The sequence below is a fragment of the Haliaeetus albicilla genome, chromosome Z (genome assembly GCF_947461875.1).
Source record: "Haliaeetus albicilla chromosome Z, bHalAlb1.1, whole genome shotgun sequence".
Taxonomy (NCBI): domain Eukaryota; kingdom Metazoa; phylum Chordata; class Aves; order Accipitriformes; family Accipitridae; genus Haliaeetus; species Haliaeetus albicilla.
In genome coordinates this window covers 42803919-42827249 of record NC_091516.1, presented here as the reverse complement: position 1 = coordinate 42827249, position 23331 = coordinate 42803919, and the positions used below count along the sequence as shown (strand labels likewise).

At 40.0% G+C, this 23331-nt stretch overlaps 1 protein-coding gene and 1 long non-coding RNA gene across 4 annotated transcripts in view; one reads left to right on the top strand and one right to left on the bottom strand.

Annotated features, from left to right (window-relative positions):
• The first annotated feature begins 3 nt into the window (after nucleotides 1–3).
• On the top strand, nucleotides 4–6799 carry LOC138683800 (uncharacterized). Its single transcript, XR_011323246.1, has 2 exons — nucleotides 4–444; nucleotides 1198–6799. It is a non-coding gene; the product is annotated as an uncharacterized lncRNA (long non-coding RNA).
• The window catches only part of LOC104317004 (S-adenosylmethionine synthase), a 31457-nt gene continuing 12949 nt past the window's right edge, over nucleotides 4824–23331 (bottom strand). The window contains exons 2-9 of one of the 3 annotated variants that reach the window (XM_069776269.1): nucleotides 20710–20787; nucleotides 16776–16898; nucleotides 15771–15883; nucleotides 14967–15110; nucleotides 14086–14304; nucleotides 12513–12695; nucleotides 9770–9860; nucleotides 4824–6477 (exon numbers count right to left, since the gene is read on the bottom strand). In XM_069776269.1, the coding sequence (XP_069632370.1) occupies nucleotides 9771–9860; nucleotides 12513–12695; nucleotides 14086–14304; nucleotides 14967–15110; nucleotides 15771–15883; nucleotides 16776–16898; nucleotides 20710–20787 (950 nt within the window). In that variant the 3' untranslated portion in view covers nucleotides 4824–6477; nucleotide 9770. Of the gene's footprint in view, nucleotides 6478–9769; nucleotides 9904–12512; nucleotides 12696–14085; nucleotides 14305–14966; nucleotides 15111–15770; nucleotides 15884–16775; nucleotides 16899–20709; nucleotides 20788–23331 lie in introns of all 3 variants that reach the window. The other 2 variants (XM_069776267.1, XM_069776268.1) reach the window with 2 other exon arrangements.

Genomic DNA, 23331 nt, shown 5'->3' with positions numbered 1-23331 from the left:
TCCCCGCCGCGGCGGGGCGCAGCGGGCCTGCCGCCGCTGGAGCGGAAGTCCCGAGTGAGCGGGACTGGGCGGTTGGGGCGTCCTCGGGGATAGGAGCTCGGGCTGGGAGAAGGGACGTCATTCAGCAGGCAGCAGGTTTTTTCCCGCTGTTACCACTCAGCGGCTTGGCAGTCACCAGGAGGTAATGTGCCTCGTGTCAGTAGGTCGGGCCTACGTACACAGCCGGCACTCGTGCAGGACGTGCAGCTTCCGCCGGAGAGTACTGCTGTAAGCCTTTCGGGATCCGCCTGCCCTCGGGGTCTTCCAGCTCCTTCGCGTTTCCCTGCAGCCCTGACAGGCCAACCCCCGCCCTCCCTGCCTTCCCACCGCCTGCACCCAAGTGCACAGGAGGAGGTGGTGGCGGCGGCGGTGGTGGTGCCTTCCCGGTGTGTCACGGCACGGCAGGTACGTGAATATCGCCGACTGCTGTAATCCACGTAGAGCATTAGCCTGGGCATTCAGGTGCGAGGCTGGCTTCTCCGTGTGTTCGCACCGGCAGATCACGAACTGGTCAGGCCTACCTGCTGCTATACGGCTGTGTGACCTGCGACAGCAGATCACTAAAAGCAAGGCTGCCTCGAAACCTTTTGTTTCAGAAAGAATACCGCTAGCTAGGGCCCTCCTTCAAAAAGTCCCATCTCTTCGCTGTTGCAGTCTGCTACCTGCCAGCAGCCATCACTTTGAGACAATCACAGACACCCGCAAATTCAGGTGGCCATGCTTATGTTCTCCTGCAGAGAGTTTTACTTCCCAGTCAACTTCCATAAACTAAGAACTTGCAGTTCTTCATGCTACTGTGTAAATTACAGGGGCATGGCATCTTGTGCTTCCCTCACTGTTCTGTAATGGCTTACCAGTCAAGAAGTGTGGTCTTAAAGGCCAGTAGATTTGTACAGAGATCCCATGTTTTTGTATCTCTTATTAAAAAAAAAAAAAAAGTTTAAATTATCAAAGTCAGATTATATGGAGAACTTCCTTCTATCTGTTGCGGTCAGCTGCTATTTTTCTCTTGCAATTCTCCCTATAAGAAAACCTCTTTTGCTATCATGAATCTTACCACCATCACCACTTTGAGAACAGCACACTCCCTGTTCACAGCAGGAGCATCCTACCTGCAAGCCCACTTTGGTTTGTGACTTTTCCAATTATTTTTTTCAGGCAAAGGCTGGAATCATTTTGGACGAACAAACACTGATAGTTAGACGTGCTACACCATACTGTTCTGCTCATTGTCCCTTGTCCTATCATTCACCTGCATATTCCTCTTCAAACACTCATTCATACAAGGCCACTGGAAAAGGAACAGGATCATTTATAAGGAATGACAGAAGCAATCCTTCTGTGTTTGCAGGTCTAGATTTTTTGTTAGCAACTTTCTTACTCCCAAAAGGAGGACTCTAGTCGCAGGTAGAATATGAGGCAACTAAAAATCATACTTCAGCTTAAATGAAGACTGAGGTTTCTGGTGTACCTTGACTAACAGACTGAGTGACCTGGGCAAAAATGACCTCTTTTTTGGGTTGCTTGTGGGTTTTTTTTGCCAACCAGCTTTAACATGGCCCTGTTCTAGTGCTAAGTTTCACATTTACCTCGGCACAGAAGAGTTGTCCCAAAGGCTGGAAGAAACAGCTGAGGATGTCAAGGCAGCAGGACTATTTCTTTCTTTCAGCAGCAGTACAGGCTCATCCCTGCTTGAAATTCCCTTAAACCTACTGTCTGAGAATCTTGGTTCTCTATCAATATGTACATTTTTAATGTATGAAAATTAGCAAATAAAATTAAATCAGTGAAAAATTACTGTATTTAAAACTTTGCAGTTTTACTACTTAGGCAAGAGAGATTTGACTGTTGAGAAAGGATCTTGGCACAAATAATCCAAAATTTCAGTCCAAAAATCGTATGCAGATAGGCACCAAGTGGGAGGTCTGGTACTAAAAGCTCGACCTAAAGATTTGCACAATTCCTCCGGTTGCTTGAAATTGTTCAGATAGCACAGTCATAGCCTACAGTGGGAGTCTGTCATAAGAAAGATTGCAGGAGCAGTAACTATCTGTTACACGTAAAGGAAGTATAAGAAAAAATGTAGGATAAGAAGCAGGAATGTTACATTTGAAAAAAATCAGGATGGATTTGGCACTCCAGCTACTGCAGGTATGCGAGGAAAGCCTTGATGTAGATGCAGCTTTTCTGGCCAAAAAGTTTAGAAGAATGTCTGGGTAATATTTTACTGTCCTGTCTTTTTAAATATCCAGGACTATACCAGAAAGGTCCAAGCAGACCACTAAGTAAAATGCAGTTTGAAATGTGTGCAGCTGTCTAGAAGGCTCTCCATTAGCGGGGTTGACCTTTTTATTTATTGCTGAGACAGAAGTGTGGTAAAATGCTCCAGTTTTCAACAGTACTTGGCCAAAAAGAGTTATGTTTTATTTTTGTTTATGCAGCTTGAGAGGCCTATGGATTTTTTTTTTGAAGTTGTTAAAGGCAGTAAGGCTTATCCATTTATAAGCTGGCATCATCCCTGTTGAAAAGCACAGGAAAACAAGGTTGTGCCATCTGTTACTAATTTGCATCCCAGTTCTGACAGCCACACTGGACTGCTGCAGGATGGTTGAGCTCCTGATGAAAAAGCTCTGCTCCAGCCTTCCTGCTTTAACTCTCATCCAGTCGTCTTCCTTCTACAGCCTCACCCAGAATGAGCCAAGGGTCATTCTGGCCAAAAATCTTGCATGGGGAAGGTGGTAAAGAAGGGATTTCCTTTTGTATCATCACGTCAAGGCAGGGCAAAGCTATAAACTTAGGAATTATTACATGAAAAGTTCATTCTCTCTATTAGCATGTAATAAAAGATATGCACTTTAATTTCCATTTCAGTAATTGCTTTCAGCTCCTTAGGAATAAAATGAATTAAATAGTAATGAATTAGCATTCTACTTTGCATTTCTCTATATAGCATTTAATCAAAATATAGCTAGGAAAACGGCATATATAATAATGTCTGCATGGCTCTAGGTAGGGTTTATTAGGTTCAGCACAGCTGAAAAACTATTTCAAAAGTACACCTTGGAAGGAAGATTAAATACATCTCCAGGGTTTGTATTTTTTAGTGCAGCTGCTCTTGTGATGTACTCCAAAAGCATAAGTCACAAAGCTAATCCTGACACAAAGCAAACAGAACGGGTTTGACCTTTCTTAATTTAATGTCTTCATTTTGCATGGAGAGACTCTTCATCTCTTCTGAGACCAGAAGTATACAAAAAGCATTTTCAGAGCCGAGCTGGCACTTCTGTTTCATTCATTTTCTTCCCTAATTGGCTAGTCTAGGTTTGAGTGAAGCTATGCCCCTTTGAAAGATTTAGGTTTAATTCTGCCTCATGCAATCCAGTAAGAATCATCCATTGGCTTTTGGAAGTGCCCATCCAAATCCACTATTTGAAAAAATCATTTTCTAGAACAGCCACTAATACCTCCACTTGTTACAGTGTACAGTACACCCAAGTAATTTTCTGCAATACAGATTCTTCATTCATGTAGCTTTTTTGTATTAGCTGAATATCTATACATACTTTGGATGAAGTTGCAAAACACAATGCATAAACTATTGTGTTCTTCTTCTGATGTGTAATTATAATTTTTTTCTTAGACGATGAGCCATTATATTCTGGAAGATTTTTATAACATAGCGTAACCACGTATTTCAAAGAAGAGCCTGTTCCTTTGATATTAAAATAACAAGTTTAATAAAGCAATAGTTGCAGCATTTGGAAATAAAAATATTTTGATTGATCCTTGTGTATGTAGGCTACATTATAATTTAGCTAAACTTTCAGCAATGACTGCCATTTTAATGCTTATGCCTGATTTGGGCACCCTTTTTTATTTTTGAGGTTCCAGCTCTGTTGATTGATTTCTAGAATGATAATGCGAAAACATGCCAATCATTCAAAGAAAATTACTTCACTGGTTTTGTGGAGCAATAGTTTTGTCTCTGACTTTGGATTAGATGCTACAAATTCAGCAGAGATAGCTTTTCTCTGTTTGCTTGTTTCGAACAAGGCATATGTCTTTTGCTGTTCTTGAGAAAAAAGTTTATGTAGGGCAAATTAGCTACCCTATGTAAGTAAAACTAATTCACTACTTATTAGAAAACTTGCTAAAATTTGTAGGCAGGATCTCTGGAGATTGGATGTATACTGTACCTGTTCCAGTCTGTGGTTAGGGATTTCTTCTGCAGCTGGGCTTCTAGCTACTTTGAAACACAAATCAACAACAAGGGGAAAGAAAGATTTGTCATCTGGAGACAAAGACTATCTAACTCCTTGAAGAAAAGGTCTGTAGCTTTGATCTCGAAGTCTATTTATAGGAAGCCAGAGAGTAAGGTGAAAGAAGTGTTGCAGAAATGTGTTATTACTGTCTGAAACACACCGTGTTCCAATTTGCTCCTGTACGCTCCAGCTGTCTAACAGAAAGGCCTAAGATCTGCTTTTTTTTTTTTTTTTACAATGAACAATGATTAAGAGCCACCTCCACTGAACAAATCATTTCCTTGTTAAATTTAACAAGAGACTTTTTCTTCATCAAAATGCTCTTCGCATCACAGCTTCTTACCAAAGCACTATTCAACTTTGGAAGGGTGAAGTATGATGACAATAAAATTGATAATTGTAATTGAGACAGCTGTAAAATTGAGACTATATGCCTATTTACTGAATTCTCTTTCAAAAGGTCATTATAGTCAGTTTACCATACAGTGATCTCTGCCATTTAAACATTGTACCCCTATATTACTAAATCGGAAGTTATGCTGACATTTCAAAATTTTTAGCAAGCTAGTTTACTATTCCCTAGACAATACCAATTTGAACAAATTTTATTAAAGGTTAATGACACGTTTGATGTCTACATGGCCCTGTGCATACTAAACTGGATTAGTTTCAGCCAAAGGCAGGGTCCAGGGTCCTGTGATAAAAAGGAAAATTTGTCATTAAATAAAAAACTGGAAAAAAGCCCACAAAAAATTTGCAGCTTTTATTCCAGAAATGAATTTAGTTTCTTACAGAACAAAAAAAAAAGTGTTTTTTGTAGGTCACAAGACTGACTGCAGGGCCACTGTGCTAGATCAGGTTAACTGTACCAGGCCCGGTAAGGCGCAGGTACAGCCATACAGTGACCTCACTTCAGCTCTGGTCTGTCAAAGGAGCAGTGGATCAATTGGTCTTTATGTGAAAGCAATCAGCTTTTCAAAACTTGCTTGAGACTAATGTTATATTCAGCTACTTGCATTTGATTAGATTTACCACTGAAGCCTATATTTTTCCCTTATTGGGGATGGATGGGGTAGCCATATTGCTTAATTGTCTCTTAAAATTCCCTGATACTAAGTAAAAGCGGTCACAGCATTCCAACATTCTATCTTAGTTTGTGATTTGATGATAAATTTGTTTGCCAGAATCACTACTTTCTGTATACAAACCTTTTCAGCCTCTCTAGTTCTTGAAGAGAAGGTAAATTATTTTGAATTCTCTCTCTCCATTTTGTGCTTTCAGCCAGAGAAGTCAAAGGAAGGGAATATCCTACAATTGTTTTTTACATATTTTTTTTTACATTTCAGAAGTGACCAAATGAAACTTAATTGAAACTTTATATAGCCAATTCCAATTCATGCAGACATGGAAAATTTCAGTTTGAGAAGGAATAACTATAAATAAATAAAAGAATTACAACACAGGAGTTCATCAGTTTTCACAGATTCACCTACAAAACTGTAATGTTAAAAGCAAACAGATAACACTACCTTATAGCTAAGTATATTTAGGGTTACAATGAACAATGTTTCAAAATGGGTTTTTTTACTAATTTGCTTGGACTAGAAGGACCATAACTAAAGCTGTAGTGATGGAAGTCCTGGCCCAAGTAATTATGGCAATTTGTGCTAATACTGCTTTCCTCTTACAGGGAGCTGTTGGAAGTTACCTCACCAACTTCCATGTACTTCAGTACAAAGTTAACTGGGTAGGCAGTAGTGGACTTCCCTGGCAGAACAGGAATGACTTCAGCTTCCACAACCATCTGTGCACTTAGTATCTGATAACATCCAAAGGCCTAAATTGTTCACACGTTACCAAAGACAAAGCTGAAGAGTATGTTAGATAGACCAGCATGCATTTAAAGTGTGAGGCCACTATGAAAGTTAGAAATTAAATACGAATCATTTTAAGTAAATCTATTAACTACAGAATGCCATTTAAAAAACAGTAGATACAGTCTTTTCTTGAACAGCTTGAAATTTTACCTGATTATTAAACCACCTGTCAGTTACATGAAACATTCTGAAAATCTTAATACACAAGCTTTTTGGGTATTTCCCATGTAAATTCTTCTCTCCCAAAGTGCCCATAGCATGCTGGTTTTTGATAGATTGGCCTCTTCAAATCCAGCTCCCTTAATGAAAAGAAAAAAAAAGCAAGTCTTACACTTAACTCTACTCCAATGTATATTATGATTTAGACACATCAGAGGGATAATCAGTATTATCCCTGGAAGAAAGACAATAAAACCTAGGTGTTGTTTCCTTGCACAATCACACGGATTTACAGCAGGAAAGGTAGTGAGCTGATGGTTTCAATTTTAAAGTGACTAGAAACAGTCAGCTTTCTTCAAATGTATCAGAGATGCGGTAAGTATGCAGTTAGGCTTTATAAGCATTACAGTGCAGAAGCATTACAATTGGAATAAAGTTCAACTATAACTATGCAAGCATCAATGTGTTTTCTGTTATTGCAAGTGTAATATAGAATACTTTCTAATGCTACTGTGCCAGAAAGACAATGCTGATCTCAAAAGAATCAGCCAAAGATGATAATCTAGTAGACTGGGTAACTGTGGAAGTTTAACTACTTATATAGATGCACAAAGTCACCATTTATAATAGGGCTTAACACTAATTATGGCTAGATAAATAATGAAGGTGAAAGTCACGATTATTGCTTTTTGGCCTGCATAATACAGCAGATTGAAGCTCTGCTAAATGATTAGCTACAGGTATCTACACAGAAGTTTCTCTTCATTTCATGAAAGGCCTGAAATATTTTCTTCTACTTGGGCTTTCTTCTATTTGTTGTTATGTTGTTTAATTATCTTTGAAAGCACACTTAAAATAGATTCATATCATCACCTGCTGGAGAGAAAATTGGTGGAGGAATGGCAAGAAGGAAAGAACCACAAATACTAACAGGGTAATGAATACGTTTTAGATGGTGAATAGAGTTCACATTCTTGCACTTACAGGGTCATTTATGAGGTACAGCAGCTAAGTTTTGTTTCAAGTAATATTTTGTGCAACATGATCACATGCTGCAATGGCTACTACAGTCATTTGTGCTTGACCCTAATACAAAAGCCATCAAAATGTGAGTGCTGACTACATGAAAAGAAAGACATCATGAAGTACTTTGGTGCATAGTTGATTAGAATGGATAGCCAGCACCATTTACAGGATTTTAAAAATTGTGAGGTAACATTTAACAAGGAAACATTCACTAAACAATGCTCATGTTTTTGCCTGCTTTCTTACTCCCTTACGGCCTTCACCACTTCCAGGGCTGTGATAATGCATTTTAAAAATGCAGCATTTTTGAGCACACCGAATCAAGGAAAGTGTCTGGGAACCACCACACAAATTACTGATGGCAATGAACTGTCATAATGACAAAGGCAAAGAAGAGATTTGATTATACTTGTGAACTGATAACACTTGGAAAACATTACGTAGCAACAGAAGTTGCCATAATGCCTTGCATTATCTCTGACTATTAAAAATGTCAGCTCTACCCTCAGCATGTATATTCAGGAAGCATTCTGAAAAGGAATGCAAAAGGCTGGCTACACGAGGAAAATGTTGATATAGCTTGTCAGAAATGTCTTTCCTTTTTTTAAGGGAAAAAAAGAGACTTCACTAACATGTTGACATTTCTCCCCTCAGAGTCAAATACGCTCAAGATTCCTCTGGAATATAGAGACTAGAATGACATTAATAGCTCTGGATTTAAAAGAGAAGTGAATCATTACAAGCATGTTCTTCGAATAATGAGATATCTAACATGTATGTTTTAGCATTTTGGAACAAAGGTCTTAAAACTTGCATTGCTCAAAGTGACAAAGTGGTTCCTTTCTGCATGGAGTCAGCTTCTTGCTGGTATCTATCTCAGGCTTGAGCTCCCACGTCAATTTCACAGAGTTTAATAAAGGGTGAGCTTACAGTGTGGCTACTCCCTTAGAAAAGCAAAGAGATAGTGTTTCTCTCCATTAATTGCATATTTCATGAAACTTTTAAGAAGTCCAGCCTGTAAAGTTTGGTGAAAATCAGCCAAGAGATTCAAAAGTTCTTCAGGACTGAGATAAGCTTGTACCATTAGGTCTTAGGAAGCTGTCCTACAAATAGGCAAGAGATTCTACCTCCTAAGAGTTCATATAAAGCATTATATGAGTTAGTCATGAAAGGGAGAAAAAGAAGGAAAAATACTAGGGTCAAATTACAGTTCCCTGGAATGTAGGTGGCTAACTGCTGATAAGGACAGGTGCTGATCTGCTTTTCTCCTCCAGCCCTTTCTTCTCTCAAAGAAAAGGGTAATTCCCATGCTTCTTTAAGCATAAGGATTATGTTTGCCTAAAGACCTGCTTTTTCAGGTTCAGAAACATTCCAGAAAGGAATATAGCTGGGTTGGCTGCAGGAGGCCATGTAAGTAGGTTTGGGTTTTCTTGTCCTCTCCGACTGCATGACACTTCTGATCACAACTGAATTTTCACTTAAAGACAGCTCATCTCATGACAGGATTTTTATTCTTTTTCTGTTTTTTAAATGCATAGAATATTTCAGTGGCTTACCAAATCTTAAGAGAGCATTTAAGAAACCTGAATTCCTTTTTAATTAAGTTTAGTTGGCTTCAAACAGGCTGCAGAAGAATGCATGACAGCTACAGACAGGCTCTCAGTGTTCAGTTTTTCTGATGCAGATAAGGTAGGTTACACTTACACCTCATGAAGAAGCTAGTCACTTGAGGATGTTCTTTTCTCTTCTGGGCTAATGGCCAAAATCCCCAGAACAGCAACAGCAAACACCATCCTGTCACTATTGTGGTAGGGTGACACTCAGCTTCTGTGCATGAGCAAGGGCAAATAGTAGCACAGAACATCCCACTCATTTTAACGGGATTGCTTGTGAAGTGAGAGCACCAGAACCTTTCCATCTTGTGGCAGCTGTCTCACAAGTTGTTGCCACCTAAGGATCAAAGGCAGGGAGATGATTCTTAGCCTGGTACTTCTTTCAGAAAGAGCCAATATTTCTTGTGCCTTCCAGATAAGGCAGGGATTAGGAGTCTTACACATCCTGTAAACAGACTGGAAAGCCTAACTACATCTAATGTTAAATTTAAATTCTACTTTACCAAGCACACTGCCACCTGGCTAGTGAACTACAATGTAGCACACTACCAGGGTTACTGGTGTAATTTGGACCTGTCTTACTTATTAGTACGTTTTGTGACCAGATTTATTAATTGGCCCTTGTATGTTGTACTGGGTGAGTAGGCGAGGGAAAAGCAGAAATGACAGCAATTAGAGATTTATGATGAAGATGACTTTCATGAGGTTAGGAGCCAGAAACTTTTTAACATTAAATGTTAAAGACAGCATTGAAAACATTATTCCCTTCCGTAAATACTAATAGCCCACAAACCTTATGATAGCTCCAAGGCGTAGATCAAAGTTTTTCTGCACAATCTCAAGCAGTTCTTCTTCAGATCTGTCTGATGTTCCATAATGAAACACTGAGATTGCAAGAGGATGACTCAGACCGATAGCATATGATAGCTGTAGAACACATGCATAACAACCGAAACACAGTTAAAACAGTCCTTCCTACTTTTTGCTTAAGAGAAATGAAAGGCTCATCTTATGTATCAGGGGAAGGTTTTATGCACACCTTTTCTGCATAAAGCAAGCTAGGAGAAACTTTTTTGCTATTTGTCTTTTATGTTAGAAAATTATCTGTTTTCCTTGGAGAATGCTCAGCCTGGTCAAATATCAGACCCAAGTGACATTCCTTAAAAGCAAAAGAGGTACTTTCTAATGATCCTCAGATACCACCATTCTGTGTCCTTCAGCCGCAGCTAGACAAAAGGATTTCATGCCTTTGAGACTGGAGACTCTGAGATCTACAAATATTTCTGGGGTTTTTTTCTGAGGCAGAGAAAAGATTATCTAGGACAAGATGAGAAAAGGCTCCATGTTCCTAAAGCACTCAGACTTGTATTCCCAGAGTAAGTTATTTCTGTGCACTCCCTGGAACTTCATCCAATATTTCCATCTGCTTTTTAAAACACAGCTATCTGAAGCAGACAAAGTAACCCAAGAAGTATTCCCTGTAATTTCACTTCGTTCAAAGGAGGACAGAGGAGCTCTATAGCTCCTTTCTGACATCCAAGAATCACATTAGCTTTTTTTCAGCACAACACTGCACAGCACAGCACAGCGCAGACACGTTCTCTGGAAATGTATTTACTTTTATCATTCAGTCCCTTTCCAAAATACAGTCCTGCCGCAGTATAGGCTAACATACACTTCATTTTCTTCCATCTTGGTGTATTTGGATGAAAATATGTTTTGCTTTCACTGGTCTTCCTCATTGTGTCTGCTTTCTACAGATTTCAGGAAGTAGTAGTCCAACGGCTCAGATCTATTTATATACTTAATAGTAACCAAGAATTGATTTTTGTTAGAAACAGCCCTAATCATGACTGTCTTCCCCTTAGCTAATTTTGAGATAATTTTGAGATCATGCTAAGTCTGTTTTTCATTAACAAATAAGCTGACAATTCTGTATCACACTAAATAAAGCCTACATGGTATTTGTGGTAATAATACAGCTAATAAGCCTGCAGTTCTCTCCATTATCCATTTTGCCCTTTCAGTATGAAAAGGTGGTTAGCACAGAAAAAATATCTATAGCAGAGCCAGCTCAATTGTCTCAGTGGAGGCTGGCAAGGTCTTAGTGCAGCACACAGACACTAAGGGGCTGGAAAACACTTTTGCATTTCCACTTGATACATTTTTCCTTTTGTTAATCTTTAATCTAGCCTTCTATGACTTCACAGGACATTTGCTTTTCTGCTCTCCCATCCTCCTCTTCTCCTCCCATCTTACCTTCACTGCTAATATCTGACATCTCCATAGTTTGCTGTTAAAAAAATCAATCTTGCCTTATCTAGAATCAGGCTTAGGTATTTAAGGAGGGTCTCTGGGAATTACTGGGATAACAACATTCCCACCTAACTCGGGAATTAAGACAGTAATGTATATGTTCATAAATGCCATTCAGAATGTGCATATCAAGAAATAAGAAATTTGTCTTCTGTCCCCTCAGAAAAAAAAAAAAATTATCAACAATTTGTGAACCATCACTATTTGTGCTTGGCTCGTTCCCAATCTACCCTTTCCTTGACTAACTCCAAATCTTAGACTAACTCCAAATTGTTCCTAATTGGGATGTTTGGATAATATGATGTCATTGATTGTAACCACATCCAGTAGGCCTCTCCTCTGATCCACGGAGAAAATAAAAGGTTTTAAACACACCTCTGCAGCAAAACATCAGCCAGATCACTGTATTTTTTACTGTAGTAATTTGTTGCACTAGGTTAAAGTTACTACACAGCAGCTACTCAGAATAAGTGTGTGTATAAACTAGTATTGCAAACTGCCTAGACAAACCTCAATTGTTTAGCATTCATATTGGGTTCGTGTTTAATGATGAAAGTGTCTAGGGGTCAATAAAACATGTCTTTCGACTTCTTAGACTTATATTCATGCACAAAGAAGGAAGTGCATTTCTTCTAAGCGTGGAAGACTGATGAAAGTTCTTGTTTTAAACTCTTAAAAACAATTTAATTTTGCTTTTAATCACACGTTACACCGTAGTAGTATACTAGGAACACACAGTAGAGAACTCAGGGTAACTTACAGTTTAAAATGGTTTAATTTACAACTAATATGACCATATAGTACAGCAGGTTGCACAACTACGTCTAGACACTGCTAACGTAACCCTGTAATGTACTGTGCAGCCCAGGTTGGAGTGCTGGCCATGTGTGTGTGTGCAGAGGATCACTGGACTTGCTGGAAGTAAAAGCAAGGATGATGCAAAGAAGTACCCAAACCAGGGATGGCAACAGTTGCAGAAAAAATACCACTGTGAACACACTCCTTGCTTCAGGACCTTCCTGGCCTGTGTCTTTGGCTTTCCTCATAGGGGGACCCCTTAATACCACACCCCCAAGAGAAACTTCCTGGAGCCCCAATCTAGTATGAGAAGAGCTTTTCTGAAACTGGAGTGGGGCTGTGATCGTAGTATGTGTTCTGAGGGGCTGACCACACGAGACAGAATTTCTGTTATGGTGTATTACTTTCACAGTTGCTTTTACCTGGATTAGTACTCTTTTACAGAGACCAGCTTTCACCAGAGATTTTGCGATCCAACGAGCTGCATATGCTGCAGAACGATCAACTTTGGAGGGATCTTTTCCAGAGAATGCACCTCCACCATGGGCTCCCCAGCCTCCATAGGTATCAACAATGATCTTTCTGCCAGTCAATCCAGCATCACTCTGCAGGACAAACAATTGAATACATTCATGAGACACAACAGTTTACCCAGTCCCATACTGGGTTATTGGGTATAGCTTTGTTTTGTATTTGCCACAGATATGACCCATTGTTCAGTGTTCACCTTCAGATGCAACTGTTTAATTAATGAATAAGGTCTACATGACTGGAGTATTTTTCAGAGATGTATTAAGCCATCTGTGCTGCAGTCACTTTTGAAGACTGATAAGAATGTGGCACAACATCACAAACGTTGCAATCCCTTCAAATCAGCAATCATTAAATACTGTCTCTGGATTACTGGCCAATGACTTCACTCAGTAACACTTGATGGCGGCCAAGAATTTAGGACAAAAGCCCTCCTGAAGAACAGATCCCATAAGATCTAAAAGGTTAACAAGCTTCACTTAGATACACATACTAAAGCTGCAGCTCAGTGCTGCCAGCACAAGAGTGCTGAGTTCACCTTAATGGTTCACAAGTGGCACAAGGAGCACTTGGTACCCAAGTGCCGCCAATAATGGAGTCCCACCCTCTTGCATGGACTTCTGTCTGCCTCCTACAACTTGATGAGCTGATCCAACTGTCCAACCAGCAGAGAATTAACTGCCTTTCTGTCAGATTAGCAAAGCTGGTGATGGCAAGCTGATAAATGAACTCCAGACTGTTGAGAAACTCCATTCTGAAAGACGATAAACTGTGTTAATCCACTAAACCCCAAGTAAGTAATACGGGAGTAAAGCTGACATTTATTCTTCAATGAAAGCAGGATCCCTACATCATTCCAGTGTGATCATAAACACACCTTGTAGTTTTAGTCCTTCATGGAACTCTTTATACAAAACTAGACAGTTTTGTGTAACAAAATGTTTTACAATTTCACAGCAATGACCTGCTTACCTAGTACCAGCACCTGGAAAGCAGAACACATGTCAAATTCTAATGACTATTGAGTCTTAATACATTTAAGGTCTCCCTTGAAATTTGTTCAGCTTTCTGAATAATTTCAATGTAGAAGATCGGATCTGTTGTTATTTCTGGTTTTGATTTTTATTGTGAAAGTGAAGAGATACTTGCAGTCAGGCATTTTAGCGTGTAACTTCAGAGCTGGCTTTTGGTCATTTAAAATACTTTCTGGAAGCAAGACAAAGATCCAATAATCTGACAAAGATCCAATAATCCATTTGGCTGTCTACGCAGGTACAGCTTCAGTTTGCCAGCTGTCCAGTAGGAAAACTCCAGCAAAATGATTGAAGCTTCCCTGAAAATGTACAGGCTTTCCTGGTTAAAGGTACATCAGTTCATTGCACTTTTGTTCAAGAGAACATTTAGAAGCATGTGGCAAAGTAGAATACAAGTCTGTATAGGCCATCCTCTTTCAAAGTACCATACCTTAGGACCACCTTCTACAAACTTTTCACTTGGAAGGAGATGATAAATCGTGTCCTCATCAAGATACTTCTCTGGAATGACTTCTTTAACAACTTTCTCCATTAGCTCCTTCTGTACTTGTTGTAGAGGTACGTCCGGGGCATGATGTACTGAAATCACAAGTGTGTGCACTCGGATGGGCTCCACTGCGCCATTACTCTCCCTGTATTCCATTGTAACCTAGAGAGGACACAATCCATGTTGCACTGCAACAACAGCAGCAGTATAACTCAATGCAGCTCATCCCCACTAAGCAACAGAAATTAAGACTGAAACACCTTGCTGTCTTGGAAATGCCACACGTATGGCTTTCCTTTCCTCTCCTGCAGATTTCACAGCCTGGAAGACACAAAACTGCCTTTGAGACTGCTAAAGTGCCTCACTCTTATAGTAGGCTCAGTGACTCATCCACTCAGCTGTGCAACACAGCTGTCAGTGGCTCTGACCACTGATCAGACACAGTATACATGAGGTTTGAATCAAGAATAGTTCTGTTTTAACTGAGAACCCACAGCACTATCCCAGTCCATGCTTCTGGAATGCTGATATTTATTCGAAAAAAATGCAGCTGATTGTCAGTAATTTGTTAATCTGCTTAATCTCCAGGGGAGAAGAAGCAAAATACAAGTGTTATTTTGAAGAAACCTGCTAAGATGCTAATAGAACAGTTTAAACAAACCATGTGTGCTACTTACAAATGTACCTTATGAAACTCACACCACCTTGGAACATGAAAATGACAGCACCATTTTGGACAAACATGAATTTAGATTTAGTAGCAGACAGGGTAAATTATTTCTATTGTTTCTTACCCTTACAGTTTATACAACTACGTTACGAACCTGTGTTTTCCCATCTGGTCTAACCCAGGGCCATGTTCCATTCCGTTCCAGAGCCTTTATGCTTGCAGTCAGTTTGTGTGCCAGGAGGAGTGTTAAGGGCATACATTCCTCAGTTTCATCAGTGGCATAGCCAGACATCAAACCCTGCATTGAAAAACAGGGAACTACATTGAAAAACAGGGAAATAAGCCACTCATTTCCACGTTCTCTTTCCATTTCTGCACCTGTCTTTGCCACACAGTACTTTAAAACTGCCCAAACCTAGAAAGAGACAGCAGTAACATGCAGAGTGAATACACTTCGACATATAGCCAGCCTGAAATAACATTTGTGTATCTGCATGCACAAGAATCACAGCCACAGCACGGTCTGGTTCCCGAGAATGGCTCTGCCTTAAGCATCCATAAGAATCCATTACAATGCTTAATAGACATAAAGCTCATAAACACTGCTCAATCTTCTCCCCATGCATGACAACTAAAATAACATAGCATTTGATGCCTAAGAAGTAAAACCAGGCTACTCAAAGGACTTGAAAGACCAGAAACTGACACCAGCTGATAAAAAGCTTAATTGTAGCTCTATCCAGTAAGGCCACTGGATATGGGAAAAGCCACTTTCACTGAAACTAGTGAAAGCCGTGTTACTTTTTTTCACTTCTGATGATTAAGAGAGTGCACAGTGTTAAGCTGCTAATTCTTACACTGCACAATAGCTTTTAAGGAAAGGCTCTCGTACAATGCAATTCTAGCTGCTTGTGCATAAACTAAATTTGAATAAGTGTCTGGAATTAAGTCACATTACCTGATCCCCTGCTCCAATATTATCGTCACTCTTGCCATGGGAGACAGCATGCTTGATCTCTTTACACTGTTGTTCTAAGGCCACTAAAACTGTGCAAGTCTTATAGTCCAGTCCTAGTGAAGGGAGTTTTGTAAAGTTAGGTCATACTTTCTTGAGAGTTTACAAATTGGTGGAGAAGCTTTTAGGGATTATCTAGTTATCTTGGCTAAAACTTTTAAAACTCTAAGCATGTAAGCTTCCTATACAACATTTCGTATTGCTAATAGAAGCAGACAATCAGCACATTTCGGTAACAGTCCCGGGTTGTGGGCAAGTTAGTGGTATTAGTTCAAACTTGAGCTCTTGAAACTGAGAGGATAAGTATAATCCTACAAGCTGCCCCACCAAAGCTTGTTACATTGCTTATGATGACTAGGGTTCAAACCATTTAGGTATTAAAGCTGGGAGAGGATTGTGGAGAATGTTACCAGAAACTGGGATTCAGTTTTTCTTGTAGTAGGTTCTAGGGTTCAATAGAATTATAGAAAAGCTGTATATATCATGCATGAAAAGGGAAGACTGAAGGGGAATAATCATTTAACGGGTTCAACTGCTGAAAGGAAGCTACTTTGGGAAATATTTTAAGAACACATAAAGAATTCCCTTGGGTGTGAACTTCAAGTGTCATAGGCTTATGCACCCCAAGGACAAGGAACATCAGTGTTAAAGCTTTCACTGTACAAACCTGCAGATGTAACCCCCTTCTGACATTTGTGCAAACACTAGTTCTTCTGCATCAGAGAACCAAGAGGTACCTGGCACTTTCAAGAATAAGTCTTTTACAAGTATGCCACCTTAAAACAGCTCCTTCAGTACCAGGCACTGAAAAACGCATATCAACATCTGCGCAGTTTTCTCCAAGGCCTGCATACACATTTCATTTTATTTTCCAGAAGATCATAAAAATATTAATTTGGCCACATGCAGAACAGACCCAAGAATGAACACATGAAGGATCTCACTCACCTTTGGAAGAGTCATCATACCCTATCCTCTTAAGGGTCTCTCTTACAATTTGTTGGTAATCTACTATAGCTTGGGATGTGATCTCTCCACAAAGCAAAACCATTCCAGTTTTTGCTACACACTCTGCAGAAAAAAGATGAAACATCAGAATTTTACTACTGCTATTTTACAGTTACACAGGTTGATCCTGAAGATGGTTCTATGAACAAAGGATTAGTCATAGGGGAAACTCAGTGTAAAGCCTTAGCATACCTATAGGTCTGTGTGCAATCACTCTTCTCTTCAGCTGATACTGAACATTAAAATGGCCACAAGTGTGTGTGGAGGGTGTCCGCCTTACCCAATTACCCTATCTCCACAGTGGCCAGCAGCAAACGTCTATAAGAACACGTCAAATATATAGTGCTATTTCTCCAAATATATCCCTGGTCTCCAACAATTTCAGCTCAGGGTCTTCCTGAAGCTAAGGGGACATCATTTATTAACAGCATTACCAGTCTTTGACAGATTTTTGTTACAGTAATTCACGCAGCTGCCCCTGGCAACCATGAAAACTTTTAACATCTACAGCATCCTGGAGCAAGAAGCTAAGCTACTTCATTAAAAATTTTGTGCAGAATCATTTCATATTTTATTTCATTGTTTCAAGCATCCACCTGGTCTCCAAACTTTTCCATTTTATGTTAAAACATAGAGAACATAGAGCAAACAATCACAAAAATTCACCACATCAATATGGCCTACAACTGTATAGCTCTACTTCATATTCCATTCAGTCCTCTCTTTTCCAGGCTGGGAAGGCCTAGGCTATTCACTGAAAGACACTGTATGGCTATGATCATATTCATTACTCTTGCCATACAATCTTACTATAGCCTTTTTTGGGGATGGGGAAAGAGAAACAGATTGTATGCAGTATTCAAGACCAAGGCAACCATGGATTTACATGACTTAATGATGTTCTCAGTTCCACTCTTCATTCCTTTCCCAGCAAGCCCTAACAGTCAGCTTGGGTTTTTACTGCTGCTGAGCACTGACTCTTTTCTCAGAAACATATGTCTATTACAACCCCAAAATCTCTATTCTGAATGCCAGCAGTGAACTGCAAACCTTACTTTCTCTACATGGGGCTAAGATTGCTCCCTTCCCCCTTGCATTAGCCTACACTAAATTTCATCCATCACTTCTATCATCCAATCACCATCTCATTTGAATAATTTTATCTGATTTCAAGATTAAGTATTACAGGCAGGAATATAAAATTGCACAACTATGGACTGCAGCATCACATAAAGACAATCAAGCCATCTTTAACTGGCAGCTAATCTTAGATAATCTAGACAAGCAGTTGAGAATTTAGCATAGGGCAAGCTTTCTCTGCTTATGTGCAAGAGGAATTAGTCTATATTGAACAATTAAGCTACATCCTAGCTGACATGGTATCTCTGAATTACACTGTGGACACAGTGAGAGTCTGTAATAATGCAGTAGCCCTAAATGTATACAGCACATCAACCCCAGGTTATTGTGTATCCCCACTACAGTGCAGGGTATCCTGGTACCTTTGTTTTCATACCCAGTCTTGTGCCCCTGCTCTACTGACCAGCAGCGCTGTTCCTGTCTGCCGCACCCTAGCAGACCACCTACGTGTGCAAGGCATGCATGGTGCTGTGAATCCCGCACAAGGGGAAGAGATCATATGTTACAGGTGGGAGGCAGAGAAGAATGGCTCTTAGCTTTTCCATTGTGGTCATTACAAAAACGGGAAGCCTTTCTGGAAGAACACAAAGTTGGGGACCTGGGGCTTAGAGAAGTGGAAGACTAAGGCTGCAGTCACCACCAACAGTCCCTAGAAACTCTTCCAGACCCATACAGCTAAGCAAAGCTTGATGGTGATGCAAGACTTCACGACATGATGATGCTTTTTTAGTATCAGGATAAGAAAGATTCATCTTCCTACCTTTGACTGCTTTCTGTTCTGACTGAAATTTAATTCAACCAAAAGAAAACACAGCTCAGGAGCTGCACTATAGCTGCAACTTACAAGTAAGCCCAAGCAACACCCCCATCTGCTCTACCCAAGAGAAAGTTACTGTATTAAGGTTTTGGGCTCTTCACTGGGGGGTGATTTCTTACACGTTTAAGTCTCCCAAAAAGAATATTTTGAACACCATTAGTAGGTTGAAACTTCCACCTTCTCTTTTGTACTGTCTTCTTTTACGGGTAGTTAAATTTTCTCTCTTGAATCCCATTTGTTGGGCACACTGGGAAAGACTTTTTTTTCAAGAAAGCATTTGGCTTCACTTAGACAGGAAGTAGAATAATTAATCTGCCTTCTGCTTTATGCTACTTGCAGCCAGTATTCTCTCACTTGACTTTACTGCTACCCAGTTTGTTGGCAGCACAAAGAGACACCAGCTCTATCCTGCTGAAATGAGGTAGTGCCAGTGTAATAATTCAGAACTTCATATGCAAAACTTGCTGATCTGAAAAGTCCAAGCAGTAAATAAAACTCAGAGAACCACAGATACATTTTTCTAATGGTAGACAGAATCTAGTTTCAACACCCCTGTGAACTACGTTTCGTAGTTTTTTAAAATACAGTGTTACAGTGACTTAGTACTTGCATAACGCTTTAGATTTTTTTTTCCTGAAACTTTGAGGGAAAGCCTGCACAACTAAACAGAAATTCTAATCTTCACCCAGTAAAACCTGTACTGAGTGCCATAACTGCTTTCTGTTCTCCACGCCACTACTTTTTTAGCAAACTCTGAGTCTAGTCAACTAATTTATCTTTCCAGACTTACGCTTTAATGTTATACAAGTTTTCTGACTCCAGACAGCAGTTTTGGTATGTTTTTTTCCCAACAGGTTACAGAAATCAGGCATTTATCTATGTAATCATGTCACATCTCAGGCTTCTTTTTTGGTAAGACAAATTGATCACGTTTCTCACATCTCTTATGACACATTTTTCAGTCTTTGTCATTTTTGCAGCATTTCGCTGTTACCATCTCCAGCTTTTCAGCAGTTTTGGAAGCATAACTACTTGCAATACTGAAATACATGCCTCATCAAGTCTAACACATATGCTAAACCCTCCCCCCAAGTCTCCTCACTGCTCACATTCATGCGTCAAGGATCACATAAGGTTTTTCAGATGAAATCACTGTAGATCACTGTATTTGTGGGATGCAGCCAGTGCTCTGTGCTGTACCTATGGCCTCGATGGCTTGTTCTAAGAAAAAAATGACTGCATTCGGAGATCTCTTTACACACATTCCCTTTCTGTGTCCATTCCCCCTTGGAAACCCAGCTCATTCCAATTTGATGATATGTTAGCCTCTGGAAGAGGTGATGTTGCTAGTGTCCACATCCATGTAGAACACAGGGTAGTCCTAATAGAAAGTCCCACAAAAAAGGCAAGCCACTTTGATCAGAGTCACATTCAAATGAACTGTGCATTTACCTTCCTGTGAACCAAGGGTATCACCCTGCTTCTGTAAAGGCACATTAAATATCTATTTAGCACTTCCAGATTTTGAGTTTTATTAACACCTTTTACTCTTCAAAGAAATGTATCTTGACATATATCTTTCCTCAGTTCTCTTTTTCCCTCATTTTCTTAGATTCCTCATTATCATTAGCCCTGTCAACAACAGTTTTCCCTGATACTACTGGCCTCTCCTGATCTATTTCTTACATTTCATTATTTTTAATTGGTACTGGAGTACTACGTATTTCATTTTTTGCAGCTTTTTTCCTGCCTTCCCTTCTCCTCTGAGTCAGTGTGCCAGAGTTGGCCTCTTGACTGACTGTGGAAGTGTTGACTGCCAGCCAGCTATTGCAAGAATTTTGGATCATGGGATGTTATATCAACATGGATTACTTGTTGTACTTCATTAATTTGTTTTTCTATCCTTATTGTACTTACCACAGGCAACCTTGGCATCTGGATCAATACTGAGATGAGCATCTAGAACAGCATCACTTATCTGATCACACATTTTATCTAGAATGTAAAAAGACAGACATAACATTTCTTTTTGTGATAAAAACAAAAAAGTGATTTCTTAATAAAATTTCATTTCCAGTGTGTAAGAGACTTCTGTTTGTACACCATCTGCCAAGAGGCAATTTTAGCAACTTATGTTCTGATAGGTATGACTTACTCTGTTTTCACTCCTCTCCTCAAGTCAATCCTAACTGACATCTTACTATCATCTACACAGGCCAGCAGCCTCCCAGGTGAGGGGAAAATAAAAAAGGCCTGCAAAGGCATCCTGAAATATTAGTTTCGGGAGAACAGAAGATCCAAGTAGTAATGTTGGAAGAAGTATTTAAGCTAGGACCTTTCTGTAGGGGTCTTGCATTCTTGCCCTCCCTATTTTAAACTTTGCACTGCATTTTCTGTGTGAATTACCAGTTTTGATCTACATCTTATAACTGTCAGAGGTCTGCACTCAAGGCAGTGTTTATCACTTCAGTATCATCTGCAGTGGGGATCTCTGACATCTCATCTTTTTGGATGACAAGAGGCATTGCTCTCCCTACAAACAGGTGCATTAGACTCACTCCTGCAATTATCCACAACCGTCTGGCTTATTTGAGTTTAGAAAAGCATCTGCAAACATTCTCTTAGGGACAAACATTGGCCACTCACAAGTTTCCACTGTTATATTTCTGAGTTTTGGTCTTTTTTTTAGGACAAAAGCACTGGAGAAAAAAGGTTTTCCCTATTCTGTCTTTAGCACCTATGACTTATTGTCCAAGTAAGACCTGAGTATGCCAAATGCATCTGGTTTGTTAAAAGTTAATGAACAATTTAGGAGACAAATTGAGATTCTTTGTCTCATCAGGGTAACTGAACCAGGTAAAAGCAATCCATACTATTTATTCAAAAGTACAGGTTTGAAAGCTTGCATATCTGCAGAACCAACATGAGGAATGTGAATTAATCTTCATCCACCACCATTACAAAAAAGGGTATCCAAAATACATTCAGCCACACAACTACACAGCTGGATCTACAACACTGTATATCAATAAGCCAGGTGCCTATATTGTTTGCAACAGCCTCTATAATTATGTATGTAGTTGCCAATCTAAAATAACTTCTCTTGCAGGAGTAAGTACCATTACATACATGTGTAGACTCAAGGGCCCAAAGAGGAAGTTATGGAAGAAGCATAACTGAATGTCCATCTTAAACTACTTGTTTACTTTTAAAGATAATCTGGTCTGGAAGCAAACAAATATCACAATGAAATTATAAGGTAAGAGTAGGGTTATTCTGTACCCTGAAAGATCTGTAATTCAATGCAAAGATTAAGTGCAAATTGAATTTTAGTATGAGAACTGTAGAGTAATATCTTCCAGTACAACCTAAAAGAAAAGTGAAACATGCTAGCCTGTATCTTTGAATGGATAAGCCATTGTGCCATCAATACTACCTCACCCAAATACAAACTAAAAACAGGCTAAAACCAAAGCACAAGTGCTAAAATGTATGTGCCCCTTTTATTCAAACAGGCTACAGTGATCTCAGTGTCAGCATGAGGTTTGTTTATGGAGGTGCACAGGTCTCTTCTTCACTGGCACAACTTTCACAATCTCAATCGGCAATTTCTGTACCTTTATGTTTTTTGTGTTTTCCCCAGTCAAGGTGTCGTTAGTTAACCCCAGCCAGCAACTAAGCACCATGCAGCCGCTCACTCACTCCCCTCCCCACCCAGTGGGATGGGGGAGAAAATCGGGAAAAGAAGTAAAACTCGTGGGTTGAGATAAGAATGGTTTAATAGAAGAGTGTCGTGGTTTCAGCCCAGCCGGTAACAAAGGACCACGCGGCCGCTCGCTCACTCCTCCCGCCCCCCTCCGGTGGGATGGGGGGAAGACGGAGGAGAGGAAAAAACAAACCTGGAACCTCGAGGGTTGAGATAAAGGCAGTTTACTGGAACAACACAAAGAAATTGCAACAACAACAACGGTACTAATGAAAAAGTATACAAAAAGAGTGATGCACAGTGCAACTGCTCACCACCCGGGACCCGACGCTCTGCCACTTCCCCCACCGAAAAGAAGAACCCACCCCCCGGCCCGCTCCCCCTTTATATACTGAGCATGATGTCACATGGTATGGAATAGCTCCTTGGCCAGTTCAGGTCAGCTGCCCCGGCTATGCCCCCCACCTCCCAGGTTCCTGTAAAAATTAACTCTATCCCAGCTGAACCCAGGACATTATCCACCCCTTATTCTATACCATCTACATCATGCCCAGATCTTACATTTTCCAATCGACCACTACCACTTCCTTGTCTTATATATATAAGTATATGGACTTGCGTCCGTCCCCGTCGTCCCCCCGCGCACACACACACACACGCGAATGGTATTCCTTTAGCGTATGGGCTATTCCTCTAATGTGTCCATTGATTTTATTTAGTCCATGACTTTGGGGCTCCATCTGCTGTAACAGTTCTTCAGGATAAGAGAGATGGTGTGAGATGGTGGGTTGTTGTATGCTGCCTCTGGAACTTGTGGCTAGTACATTTGGTGC